This window comes from Nomascus leucogenys, chromosome 4 (assembly GCF_006542625.1).
Source record: "Nomascus leucogenys isolate Asia chromosome 4, Asia_NLE_v1, whole genome shotgun sequence".
NCBI lineage: Eukaryota > Metazoa > Chordata > Mammalia > Primates > Hylobatidae > Nomascus > Nomascus leucogenys.
Window position 1 is genome coordinate 98,628,880 of NC_044384.1, and position 13,622 is coordinate 98,642,501.

Genomic DNA, 13,622 nt, shown 5'->3' on the forward strand with positions numbered 1-13,622 from the left:
AGTCTGCTGTACCCTTAAGGCTCCCACTTGCTAAATGTATGCTATTTCTAAACAGGCTGGGGTGGGGGAGTGTGGCTAGGGCTCGGCAAGGTGAACCACTAACTAGAATTATCTTTCTGCTTCCTCAAGGGCTTGACTTTGAACCTGAAGAAACTCAGTCTGTTGGGGCCTCTTTCTTGTTATTAATAAATTAGGGAGCCTTCCAAGTGCCTTCCTGGGTTCTTTGACTACTGCACGGGAGTGCTGAGAGATCCCAAGGGATGAAATTTCAGGAGAAATGCAGACAGGTTGGGCGTCTTAGAGGAGAGTCTCCGTGACCAAGCTGCTGTATGTCATTACATCACGTTAGGAAGAATAGCCACATTGTTCTCATTTCAGCTAAGTAAACACTCCTAACGTCATTTATTCTTACGTATTTTTCCTCTTTTTTTACAGGTGTTGTTTCGGTTGATCACCTTTGTCTTGAATGCATTTATTCTTCGCTTCCTGTCAAAGGAAATCGTTGGCGTAGTAAATGTAAGGTAGGAGGAGACGCACTCTGGCACCGTCAGAGTTCACCTTCCTAGCCAGGCTTTCTTCAAACCCTGTACCTGTGTGTCATCCTTGGATTCTAGAAGCGTGGACCTTTACCAGAAGCAGAATGTCTTAGCAGTGGGCTGAGGAGAAGCGTGCAGGAGTGGAGGGACGCGCAGGCGATGTTGATTTTAATGGACCCATGGATTGTTTTCCATTAGCAGCCTCCAAATGCACATTTTTTTGCCAGCTGTTCTGGTTTTCCTGCTCTTGGAAGTCAGGAAGGAGAAGAGTGGGAGTAATTCATTAAAAACTCTCTCTCAGGTATAATCCTATGTTCTTGTCCTGCTGACAGCAAAGGAAACAGAAATTCGGCAGTTTGTGAGGATGCGCTTCATAATTGCAGGGCTGGAGCAGCCACCTTCCTTCCCTCCTCAGTGATTTTATAATTGGGATATGGCAACTGGAATTCGAGCTTGAGTCTTTGTCATTAGTTTCTTGGAGGCTCTTGGAAAGGTGACTTCTTTGTCTTTTAGACTCAGCTTGTTTCTTCTACTCGCCTCCTTTCTGTTCAAGGACACCCACGCATATTTTGTCTTCACAAATAACATAAAGCATATGAAATGATTTGAGTGCTCGGAATAGCTCAGCTTCTCAGGTGTGTCTTCATGTCCTGATAGATAAGACAATATGTTCCAGACAGCATTTCATGTTTAATACTTACCAAACATATACTCTTGGCTCTGGTCTCAGAGCTTAGTGGCAGGACTCAAGCTTTGAGCAAAGGAATCATCTGTGGAGTTTTGCAGCATGTAGTGCTGAACAAGGGCCCAGGAATCTGAATTTTTATAAGCTCCTTAGGTGATTTTGAAACAGGGACCATTCTTTGAGAAATACTGTTTTCTTTTCCTCTTCTTCACCTTCTTCTTCTTCTTCTTTTGAGACAGGCTTTTGCCCTGTCACCCAGGCTGGAGTGTAATGGCGCCATCATGGATCACTGCAGCCTTGACCTCTTGGGCTTAAGCGATGCTCCCATATCAGCCTCCTGAGCAGCTGGGACTACAGGTGTGCACCACCACACCTGAATAATTTTGGTATTTTTTGTAGAGATGAGGTCTTACTGTGTTGCCCAGGCTGGTCTCGAACTCCTGGGCTCAAGCAATCCTCCCATCTTAGTCTCCCAAAGTGCTGGGATTATAGGCATGAGCCTGAGAAATATAGGCACTTGGCCCTAAGAAATATTGTTTTAAAAGCAGGAAGGAAGAGGGGCAAATCCTCCTAGGGGCTCAGATTTTTCTCCCCAGGCAGCCTTCCTGAGATTGGCAGGTCCCTGCTTTGACAGCCCTTGTCTGGCCTGCCCTGCCCCCTTGCTTAAGGTTTGGTTCCATCTCCTTATTTGCAGTGTCCCACAGAGGCACTGGGTAGCAGGATAATCCTTGGACAACCCCAGAGACCTTAACCCTGGGCTGTCCCCACTCTGGCTTCACCCAGATGGCTGCCTATTGAGGAGGGGAAGTCTCAGCTACTCCTCGCTAAGGTGCAGGAAGGCTCACCCAGGTGCTGCCCACCTGGGAGGTACCCAGGCAAGCCTTGCTGATCTGGGTTGCAGCAGCCTCTGTAATGGTTGCCAGCCTTATTGCCTGTCTTGAGATTCTTTTGGCCAGAGCCTCCACTCGGTAGAGGCTCAGCTTTTCTCACAGGGGCTATTGGTCACTCGGGTCAGTGTGACCAAGAAGGGTGGGGTTATAATCTTATCTTCTTCTCCTCCTTGTGGTCATGGCCACACCTCTGCCTGTAGCCATGAAGGCTGAAGCCTTTTGAGGCCACTGCAGCAGCTTCTATCCTTCACTTAACTGTAGGCACACACCCTCAGGTGTCTTTTGTTTGGTTCCTAACTTATTAGTTCTCATGGATCAGACTGGTAGGGGGTCCTGTAAGAGCCCACTGCCCTCCACATCACCACCAGTGGTTTATGACCAAGACTTTATCTCCTCCCTGTTGCTGGAAAAATCCCAGAAGTTCTGTCTATGAAAAAACTCGAGACCTTATTTATTTCTCCCTTTCATTTACAGATTAACGCTGCTTTACTCAACCACCCTCTTCCTGGCCAGAGAGGCCTTCCGCAGAGCATGTCTCAGTGGGGGCACCCAGCGAGATTGGAGCCAGACCCTCAACCTGCTGTGGCTAACGTGAGTTGTGCTTTGGCAGGAGACACGTTTCGGGAAGGCAGGTGTAGCGAGCATTGGAAATGAAACAGTAACACGTGCCTAAAGCTAAATTGCCTCCAGATTCAGTTTTGCCATGGGTTTCTGGGAGCAGGCATACAACAAGAAGGGGAGAGTGTTTGTGTAAAAGGAACTCCTTGGCTCATTTTCTCTCTGGATGTCCAGGAGCCAGGAAGAGGTTCTGGGTTGGGGTTTCTGGGCCAGGTTTCTAGCCCTGGTTTCATCCTCTTTGGAGGTGGTTTCTTGCTGTTTCTGATCACCACTGTGGGCTCCACTTGGCCTGTGCCATCTTTTTTATTCCTAATCTTTTTGCTCCATAACATCTTTTGAGCTTTTAACAGCCACTTAGATTTAGTATTTCCTGAAAGCCTCTTATGGGTTTCATTACATTTTTCTTCAATTTTGTTATGTGACTTCAGTTCTGAGTCTTTTAGGATATTCTTGAAGATCAAATACATTAGCTTCAAATTGCAATGGCTTTTCTCCAGCTAGGTCCCTGCAGGGAGGGCTGGAGTTTGAGGTTATTTCCCAGTGCTGCCCTTGCATAATTGCTTATTGCCTCACAGAAGTGACTGTCATGAGGGCTGGTAGGTGTTCATTTTATTAGAGGAACAACTGTTAACCACCCAGTCATATTTAAGTGCCCCATGGTACACATGTGCAACATGTGAAAGGATACTGAGCACTGCTCTGTTGGTTATTTGGGATGCAAGGAACAGCTGTACACAGTCTGTCAGTCATTCTGACAACAGGCATCTTCCTTCTGGGAATTTTGCTTATGGGGTCAGTATGTGTAACCCAGTAGATAGAAGTTTAGGCTTTGGAGTTATAGCAGGATTGGGTCTTGCTTCTGCTCTTGATTAGCTGTTCATGACCTTGGCCAAATTGCCCAGTGCCTGTCAGCCTCAGTTTCCTCATTTTTTTAATGGAGATAATGACAGAGGATCATTGTGAGGTGTCAGTGAGATAAGGGGCGTGAATCGTAGTGCCTGGCATGTAGTTAGTATCTTAATAAATAAATGGTAGCTGTTTGTATTATAACTATTTTTTTCTGTTCAGTGTTACTATTTTAATATATATTTATATTTATTTTGAAATGTAGTGAATTATTTTTTTCTCCTCTTCCAGAGTCCCCCTGGGTGTGTTTTGGTCCTTATTCCTGGGCTGGATCTGGTTGCAGCTGCTTGAAGTGCCTGACCCTAATGTTGTCCCTCACTATGCAACTGGAGTGGTGCTGTTTGGTCTCTCGGCAGTGGTGGAGCTTCTAGGAGAGCCCTTTTGGGTCTTGGCACAAGCACATATGTTTGTGAAGCTCAAGGTCAGTGCGCCTTCTGCTGTGAATGGGAAATGGGAAGAATAAGAAAAAGCGTTGTTTTTTTAAAACGCTTTTACAGGAGAGAATGAATGATTTTTCCAGATTTGCACCTAAAAATGTATTTAGAAAAAGATAACATGGTCAGTTAAGTTCTTCCACTTGAAATTTGTCAGATAGGCTAGGCTAAAGTTCACCTCTGTTTTACCATAAATAAAAAACAGATTTGCTAATAATTTATTAGTTCAAGTCAGAATTTAGAAGGACTGTAAAGGTTTTTCAGATTTTTCTAGTGGTTATATTTAGTTGTATACTAATATTAACTTTTCTCTCTTCATCTTTTATAATAGATTACAAAAGAATATATATATATATAATGTAAATCTTAAAGCATAATATACTGAAAGATCCATGAACCTACCCTACCCAAGAAGTAAAACATTACTGATACTTATGTCCAGCTGTGTGCCCCGCCCCCACAGCCAGGGTAACCACTGCCCTAGATTTTCTGCCTATCATTCCATTACATCTTGACTTTTTGATGATATTTGTAAACTGCACCTTAACCACATGTTTGCAGGTGATTGCTGAGAGCCTGTCGGTAATTCTTAAGAGCATTCTGACAGCTTTTCTCGTGCTGTGGTTGCCTCACTGGGGATTGTACATTTTCTCTTTGGCCCAGGTAAGACTCATGGCTTTTAACTTTTTATATGATCTTTGTTTCTCCAACTGGTTTTTCTTCTTGTTCCCACCGCCGTGTGGTCTGCATTCGCAGTACCCATGCCTGTGCAGGAGGTGGAAGCACCAGAAGGATGGCCTTGGTTCCGCTTCTCTGGCTGCCAGGTCCATTGTGTTCCATACACTGAGACCGTAGGTGTTTCTAGGGACCTGGTGAGGGCCACACACTGGACTTCATTGTCAAACATCAAAAACCCCTTTTAGACATTCAGTGGGCAAGCCTGTTTCAAACTGATCTTTGGTCGTCTGATAGTCTCGTAAAGGAGAAAAAAACCAGTGGGGGGTGGGGTGGGAATCAAATTGCATGTGTATTATTTTCCCTGGATTTCCATCAGTTTTTTGCAGAATAGGTGGAAACTCTGCTAAGCCTGTTTTAAACTTAGATTGAAATCTCACATAATTCAGAGGGCATGAATCAAGTCAGAGTAGGTATATGTTCAGTTTTAGCAACTTAGGCTTCATTTCCATCCCATTATTTCCTAGTTCTAGTTCATATTTCTAGTTCTAATAAAAATATAACTAGAGTACAGGTGCTATTTTTAAAAATGAAATTTAAGATCAGATAGTTACCAGAACATTTTACAGTGCAAAGCAGTTGTAGTTTTCATTAATGTTTAGGAAGATAAATTAAGATTCTTAGTCATGATTTATGTGAAGGGTACTTCTCACAGAGGACATTGGCATCAGGTGGGTGGCTCACAGCAGTGCTGCTGGAGCTTTAAGGGCTTGGAGCATGAGGAAAGAAGGCTGATGGATGATGGGCTCCGTCTCAGGCATGGTTGGGAGTGGAGAGCAGAGGGGCCCACACCTACTAAACTGAGACTCTTCTTTTTCCTTGCCCTGTGCCTTTACTACAGGAGCAGCCTTGATATTGCCAGGTTGAAAGCAAGTCTAGAGGTCCCAGTCTTTCTTGAACCAGTGTGCACTGCCGTTCTCAGGAGGGAAAGAGGGTCGAAGGGAGCTTGTGAACAGGGGCTTGTTTGGACTTTCCTCCTCAATTTGCAGACAAAACCCATCTGGCTGCTCCTGGCCAGAAGCCATTCTTTTGTCCTGGATGGGTGGAGGGAGGGGTGGGCCCTTTTATCACTCTACCCTTTCTTCCCCCATCTGTAGTGGCTCTTGCCCTGGCGAAGAGGAGAGAGTCAGCAGCTCACTTGTGCTTTGTAATCATTAATGGCACAGGTTTCCGGGGTTTATGGAAAACCCACAGTCCTTGATGATGGCAAGTCCTTGGATATTAGCACAGTTAGGTTACATGTATCTTTGCAGTGTGCTGGCTAGGTGGAAGAGCCATTCCTTTGGCCAAATACACACTTTTTGAGAATGTATCGGACATTGCTGTGGTAATTGAGCTAGTGTATATCTGTTAGGGAAATTACATTCTGCCTGCCAAGACGATTATGTTCTCCCAGTTAAGTGAAGTGTTGGGAACACTTTGCAGGTAGATGCTGCAGTGGAGTTGGGTCTAAGTGAATAGTGCCATTTCCCAGAGGGTAAGGCATTGCTGAATAGAAAGTGCAGTTAATCAAGAGAGTTGTATTACTTGACTGGCCTTTGAGATCAAATTTATAGGCATATCTTAATTATGCCTTTATTAAAACAGTTTTTTTTTTTTCTCAGCTTTTCTATGCCACAGTTCTGGTGCTCTGCTATGTTATTTATTTCACAAAGTTACTGGTTTCCCCAGAATCAACCAAGCTTCAAACTCTTCCTGTCTCCAGAATAAGAGATCTGTTACCCAATATTACAAGAAATAGAGTAAGTAATACATTTTATCTCTTATCATTTTAATCATAGGTGCTGCTTATCCTTGAGAGAAAGAAACTGCAACTGGTTTATTGTTATAATCATAAATAGAATTTTATAGCTCATATTTATGGAGTGCTTGCTCTGTGCCAGGCCAGGGTTTCTAAATCTTTGCACTATGGACATTTTGGGCTGCTCGATTCTTTGTTGTAGGGGCTGTCCTGTGCATTGTAAGGTGTTTAACAGCATCTCTGACCTCAAATCACTAGATGCCAGTAGCAACCACCCCTCAGTGGAGCACCCCAAAATGTCTCCAGACATTGCCAAATGTCCCCTGGGGGATAAAATTGCCCCCAGTTGACAACCACTGTGCTAGACCCTATGTTGAATGCTTTACCTGCCTTATTTAATGCTTACAACAACTCTGAAAGGCTGACACTGTCTGTTTCTATTTTAGGGTTGAGAAACTAAGGCTTAGTGAATAAATACCTGTCCTAGGTGAGGGTCAGAGTGAGGACAGCAGCCTGGAGGGGCTCACATGCCAGCAGAGCACAGGCTCCACCATTGTGCTCCACTCTCTGTTCTGCTGTGGTTTTGGTTTTCTTCCTCAGTTGACTTCTAGCACACATAGTTGAGAGTTCTGAGAAAGTAGGGATGAACCCAAAATGGTCTTTTTTTTTTTTTTCCTCCTTGAGACAGTCTCATTCTGTTGCCCAGAGTGGCGTGATCATAGCTCGCTACAGCCTTGACCTCCTGGGCTCAAGTGATCCTCCTGCCTTAGTCTCCCAAGTAGGTGGGACTACAGGTACGTGCCACCATGCCCAGCTAATTAAAAAATGTTTTTTTGTAGAGACAGGGTCTCACTATGTTGTCCAGGCTAGTGTTGAACTCCTGAGTTTAAGCAATCCTCCCACCTCGGCCTCCCAAAGTGCTGGGATTATGAGCCACCACGCCCGGCCTCACATGGTCTCCTTCTGATTGTCAGGCTAGTCTTTCAGGTGATACACTTTCCCATCTAGAGCACTGTGGATTCTACAGCTGACATGTGGAGTGGAGCATAATCTTTTCTACTCAATTCCTTCACACTCAGGCCATTGGACTTTCATTTTCTGGCTCTTCTGGGGTCAGCGCTGCTGCCCATGCCACTGGAGCTGCACATGTGATGATGTTGCCACGTTGTCTCTGCTAAGACACTTTGTGAGCTCCTCCATTCTGGGCACTTTCCCCTCTCTCCATGCTCGTTTGCTTGCCAGATGTAGTACACTTGGTTGTGGTAAGGTACATGCTGGATTTGTCCTTATTCCTCTTGTGATACCTGAAAAAGTAGTAAAATATGTGAGACTTAAGTCTCAGAATTTACAGAATCCTGTCACACAACTTTTCAAGAAAAACTAGATCCTATGTGTCAAAGCCAGATATGTTCTCATTTGTGAGCTCAGAGTTCTCCATTCTGCTCAGCTAGATTTCACCTATAACCTAAACCAACAGGATGTTTTGGATACCACTGTGCCTCATCTTAGATGAGGCTTAGATGGTTAGGACTCAGGATCGCTTCTCTTGCCTAGAGCTTCTGCCACCTGCCCCCAGAGCAGGTCCGAGAGTGCAGAAGAGTTCTTCTTCCCCTTAGTGTCCCCTGGTGCCCACATGTACCAAGCCTGGCAGATTTTCATACTGGGCCTGTCCCTGTGCCCCAGCAGTATTTTGGGAAGGAACATTTGAACCATTAGTATGAGCAAAGAGAGGAGGTAAAGGAAAGAGTCTGCCAATTGTTTATTAAACTTCATGGTGGCTAGCCTGAGCAACATGGCAAAACTGTCTCTACAAAAAAAAATTTTTTTTATTAGCCAGGTATAATGGTGTGCACCTGTAGTCCCAGCTACTCAGGAGGCTGAGGTGGGAGGGTCGCTTGAGCACAGGTCAAGGCTGCAGTGAGCCATGATTGTGCCACTGCACTCCAGCCTGGGCAACAGAGTGAGACCCTGTCTCAAATAAATAACTAAATAAATAAAACCCGTGATGGGCTCAGAACTCTAAGCTTAGTTTCTTTATCTGTCAAATGGGAATAATAATAGTACCTCCTTCCTAAGGCTGTTTTGAGGGCCTGATGAGTTGGGGCATGAAAGGTCTTAACATTGTGGCCTGGCACAAGTGGGTATCCTTAAGTGACAGCTGATATCACCACCATCACACTGAGCAGCCCTGAGAGCAGAGCTGGCTCCGCAGGGGCACCCTAGCTAGGCAGCTCTGATGGTATTGGTGTGGGAGCTCAGCTGTTTAATCTGGCAATATGCTCTGAAAGTACCCATGCCCCAGACTGCAAGGACCCAAGCCCTGATCATGAGAAGGCTGTGTGTACCTGTCACACATAGTGATACTGTTCCCGCTGACATACAGTAAGAACATGGCACCATGCTTGGTGCCATCAGGGATACAGACATGTAGGAGAGGTGATTCCTGGGTCTCAGGGAGGTTCCTGTGGGCTTGAGAGGCACCTGATATAGATCTGAAGCCTGCGGGACACTCCCCAGACCTCAGGGTCTTCATTTTTAAAGTGAGATTGTTGGCCTGCATGACCTGTGAGGCCCCTCTGAAGACTTCAGGAGTTCCATGAAAGTATTTGAACCTTGACAAAGAGCCATTTACAATAACTGCCATTGACTGCATGTTTTGTGCCATGCACTACACCAAGCACTTTACATGGATTTTGTGTTTAATTCTCATAGTAACGTATGAGATAAATACTGTTAGCTCCATTTTACAGACAAGAAAACTGAGGTTCAGAGGAGTTAAGTGACTAACCCAAAATCACATAGCTGATTTTGGACCCACTTCTCTCCACCTTTTGCTGGGGACTAGTTTTAGGCTGTGGTCTACCCCTATGTTATGTAGCCTTCCAAAAGAAATTGGCTTATTGCCCATAGTAGTTATTGTTTACACAGAGATTAGGAAGTTCCAGGTGGAACAATTCATAATTCAGGTTTATTATTTTAAAAAGAAGGCAGGGCATGGTGGCTCACACCTGTAATCTCAGCACTTTGGGAGGCTGAGCGGACAGATCACTTGAGGTCAGGAGTTCGAAACCAGCCTGGCCCACATGATGAAACCCTGTCTCTATGAAAAATACAAAACAGTTAGCTGGGCATGGTGGCATGCGCCTGTAATCCCGGCTACTTGGGAGGCTGAGGCAGGAGAACTGCTTGAACCCAGGAGGTGGAGGTTGCAGTGAGCCAAGATCGTGCCACTGCATTCCAGCGTAGGTGACAGAGCAAGACTCTGTCTCAAAAAAAAAAAAAAAAAAAAGTAAAAAGAAAAAGAAAAAAAGAGGCCGGGTGTGGTGGCTCAAGCCTGTAATCCCAGCACTTTGGGAGACTGAAGTGGGAGGATTGCTTGAGCCCAGGAGTTTGAGACCAGCCTGGGAAACATAGTAAGAACCCATCTCTACAAAACATATAAAAATTAGCTGGGCATGGTGGCACATGCCTGTGATCCCAGCTGCTCAAGAGGCTGAGGCAGGAGGAGCACTTGAGCCCTGGAGGCTGAGGCTGCAGTAAGCTGTGTTCATGCTACTGCACTTTAGCCTGGGCAACAGAGCGAAACCTTGTCTCAAAACAAAAAAAAAAAAAAAAGAAAAGAAAAGAAATGAGATGATTCTGAATGCATGAATGCAGTGTATGACTTTACCATGGGCAGCATGCCTGACTTGACTCCCCAGAGCAGCTTTCTGCACTGGGGACTTCCTTAATGGAAGCTGGTCAAATAATTATATTTACTATCAATTTGACCTAATTGTGAGATTTCCCTTCCCGTTCTTGTAGGATTCCATCTTCTTTAAAGATACTTATTTAACCTTATAATAAATTAATGATACTTCAAATAATGGCTTCCGTTTATATTCATTGACATTTCTGAGGGATTTAATATGAGAGGTATGCTAATATTTAAGTAAAGCTGAGGAATTTGACTCAGCAAGCATGTATTAAACATTATTATATGTTAGGCACTGTACCAGGTGCCCTGAGTGAGGCCCGTACCCTCAGAACTTGCATGGTGATGGAGAGATAGGATCTGTACTCAACTATGCTATAGGACAGTGTGTGTCTAGCGTTATCAAAATAGAAGCACAGGGGAAGGACTGCTGAATTCCATCTAGGAACATCAAGGAAGGCTTCATGGAGGAAGCTTCTTTTGTGCCAGACTTTGACACATGGGTGGGCAGAGGTTAAATGTATATGTGTGGTAGAGATGGGCATTCGTGACCACAGAAGGAAAGAAAATTTGCTCAGTGCTTGTTATCTGCCCATCATTGTGTTGGAATTGGGAATGTAGAGATGACTGGGGTACTTAGGTTGGCTGAACAATGGGGGAAGGGAGAGAAAGGAAAAGGTGGCAGGAAGTTATGAAGGGAAGTAAACCTGGCTGCCAGGCTAGGGTCAGGTGGCAGTGGCCTCAGTGCTATGGAGCTTGGGTTTAATTTTTGAACAGCAGCATGATCAAACTGTCTGTATTGAGGAGCTTGCCGTCTCTTACAGAGTTACAGTGTCTTATTTTTTTTCATTCAACCCTCATACCGGCTCCATGAGACAGGACTTCTTATCCCATTTTGCAGATGAGAAAGCCAAGGCTTAGCAAAGTTAAGTATCTTGTTCACGGCGACATTTACACTAATAACTCAAGGAACTGCAGGTCGAGCCCCAGTCTCCAAGCTTGACTCCAAAGCCTGAACCTGCAATGAGAAGGATAGGCTAGAGAAAGAGTAAGAAGCAAAAAAAGCTCATTGGGAGCCTGTGGCAATTGTCCAGGTGAGGAGTAAGGACAGGGGAAGGATGGATGAAAGTGGAAGGACGGATAAAGCTGGGGCAACGTCGATAGCCCCAGAGTGACTGGGATAGGTGGAGCAAGAGGGAGAGGAAGGAGTGCTCTGTAGGGTGGAGGAGGTGATGGAGGGCAGTGGACAGGATGGTAGCCCCACACTCCCCAGTGACTCTTGTCATTGTGGTAAGGATGTGGCTGATCAGATCATCCTGAGTCAGAAGAGTTTGGGAAGTGGACGAGTGACTCAGGTGAAAGTGTGATGAGCCTCTGAGTTCTGATTCCGGACCTTCCCTGGAGTTACCGTCCATCACCTTTTACCACCCCAGCCACTGTTTCTCCATTAGTACAGTGAGGCAGTGGAATGGCTTGTTGGTCAGGGTATTCCAGGGAAATTCCCGGCTATTTAGATCAGCTCATCAGTACCAACCCAGCTATTGCGAAATAGGCCTCTTTTGACTGCCCCAAGTGACACCTCCATTCTGAATAGAATGGTAAAAGTCCACCACATGCTTCCTCTCTCCCACCACTCAGCCCCTGCCTGGAGAAGCCACATCTCAGATTGGATTTCCTGCCTTACTAAAGTCCTTAATGAGCACTTTAGTAAGTGGTGTCGCCATTCCTTCTGAACCACAAGCCCATTTAAACCAAAGGCATTAGGAAAATCAAGTATGAGCTCTCAGATTAGGTACACCGTCATGATTTCATTCTCCCAAAGAACTTTGTCTTTAAAGAGCTCAATCATCTTCCCAAATCCATTCACAACCTGCAGGCAAGCAGGCGTCACCAGAGCCTCATGGCAAGCAGCAGCCTTCGTTTCCTTTTAAAAGGGGACAGGTCCTACTTTGCTGACCCCCGGGAGGACCACCACAGCATGGCAAAGGGTGAGGAGCAGTGTGAGAGAGAGAAGGTGCTTAAGCCGGCTGTGGTCAGAATCCAAGTCTGAAGATGACGTGGTCCCCAGTGCCCCCTAGTGGTGGGAAGTTGTCTGGTGCTCTGTTCCAGGGAAAGGAGATGGCCTGTTTTAAACATCTTGTGGCCCAATTTCCTTCTCATCAGGGAAGATTTACTCCTGGGCTAAAGAGATAACCTGGCATCTGCTCTAGGTTCTCTGATTCCCTGAGGGCAGCACTGTTTGGGAGGATTCACACTTGTGCTCTCTGTGTCTGGAAAAAAGTCTCAGAAACCAAGGAGTAAAGATAATGGGGGCTAGAAATGATCCTTGCTTTCAGAGGTGCTCTAGGCTTGCCCTGTCCTAAATGTTAGCCACCAGCCACATGTGGCTATAGAGCATTCTGGAATATGGCTAGTCTGAATTCAGATGAGTCATAAATGCAAAATACATATTGGATTTCAAAGTCTTAATATGAAAAAAATATTTTTTACAGGGATTACTCGTTGAAATGATAATATTTTGGTTAAATAAAATATATTAAAATTAATTTCACTTGTTTCTTTTTCCTGTGCACTGTGGCTGCTAGAAAATTTAACATTACATTTCTACTGGATAGCGTTGCTCTTTACGGATGGGCTTTCTGCCCAAAACCGGGGCCCACATGACTGAGACAGGTTCCAGGCCTGCCCTTGGGCCCACTTCCAGAGCTGTGGCTGACCTTTTGGAGAGGTAGAGTGGGCTTAGCCTTTGTAATTCAGCCCTCCCCTCCCCAAGAGCCCTCTGAAATCCTACCATTCAGAAGTCATCACTTTGGATAATCACAACTTTTCAAAATGCAAGTACCCTAGGATTAAGAACCTAATATCAACCAGGCATGGTGGCTCACGCCTGGAATCCCAGTACTTTGGGAGCCGAGGTGGGAGGATTGCTTGAGGCCAGGAGTTTGAGACCAGCCTGGGCAATGCAGCAAGACCCTCATCTCTACAAAAATTTTAAAAATGAGCTAGGCATGGTGGCACACACCTGTAGTCCCAGCTATTCTGGAGGCTGAGGGGGGAAGATGGCTTGAGCCCAGGAGTTTCAGGTTATAGTGAGCTGTGATCATGCCACTGCATTCCAACTGGGTGATAGAGTGAGACCCTGTTTCTAAAACAAAACAAACAACAAAAAACCAAACACCTAGTCTAAATATTCTGGGATCCCAGGGTGCCTACAAGATAGAGGAGGGGGCTCCAGAGAGAACTGTGGGAGGTAGAAAAACAGGAGTCGGAGGATACTGAGCTCCCTGGCTGCCTTGCTCTTCCATTTTGTGCTCAGCTCCCTGGCTTTGAGGCCACCTGTCTCTTAATAGGTTGACCTCTACCCTACCTAAGTGTTTCCTTGT

General features: G+C 45.4%; 1 protein-coding gene across 2 annotated transcripts in view; it reads left to right on the top strand.

The window, feature by feature from the left end:
* RFT1 (RFT1 homolog) overlaps window positions 1-13,622 on the top strand; it is a 38,235-nt gene that overhangs the window by 4,031 nt on the left and 20,582 nt on the right. The window contains exons 2-6 of one of the 2 annotated variants that reach the window (XM_003257195.4): window positions 436-521; window positions 2,586-2,702; window positions 3,867-4,056; window positions 4,631-4,732; window positions 6,409-6,546. In XM_003257195.4, the coding sequence (XP_003257243.2) occupies window positions 436-521; window positions 2,586-2,702; window positions 3,867-4,056; window positions 4,631-4,732; window positions 6,409-6,546 (633 nt within the window). The remainder of the gene's footprint in view (window positions 1-435; window positions 522-2,585; window positions 2,703-3,866; window positions 4,057-4,630; window positions 4,733-6,408; window positions 6,547-13,622) is intronic. The other variant, XM_030811615.1, reaches the window with a different exon arrangement.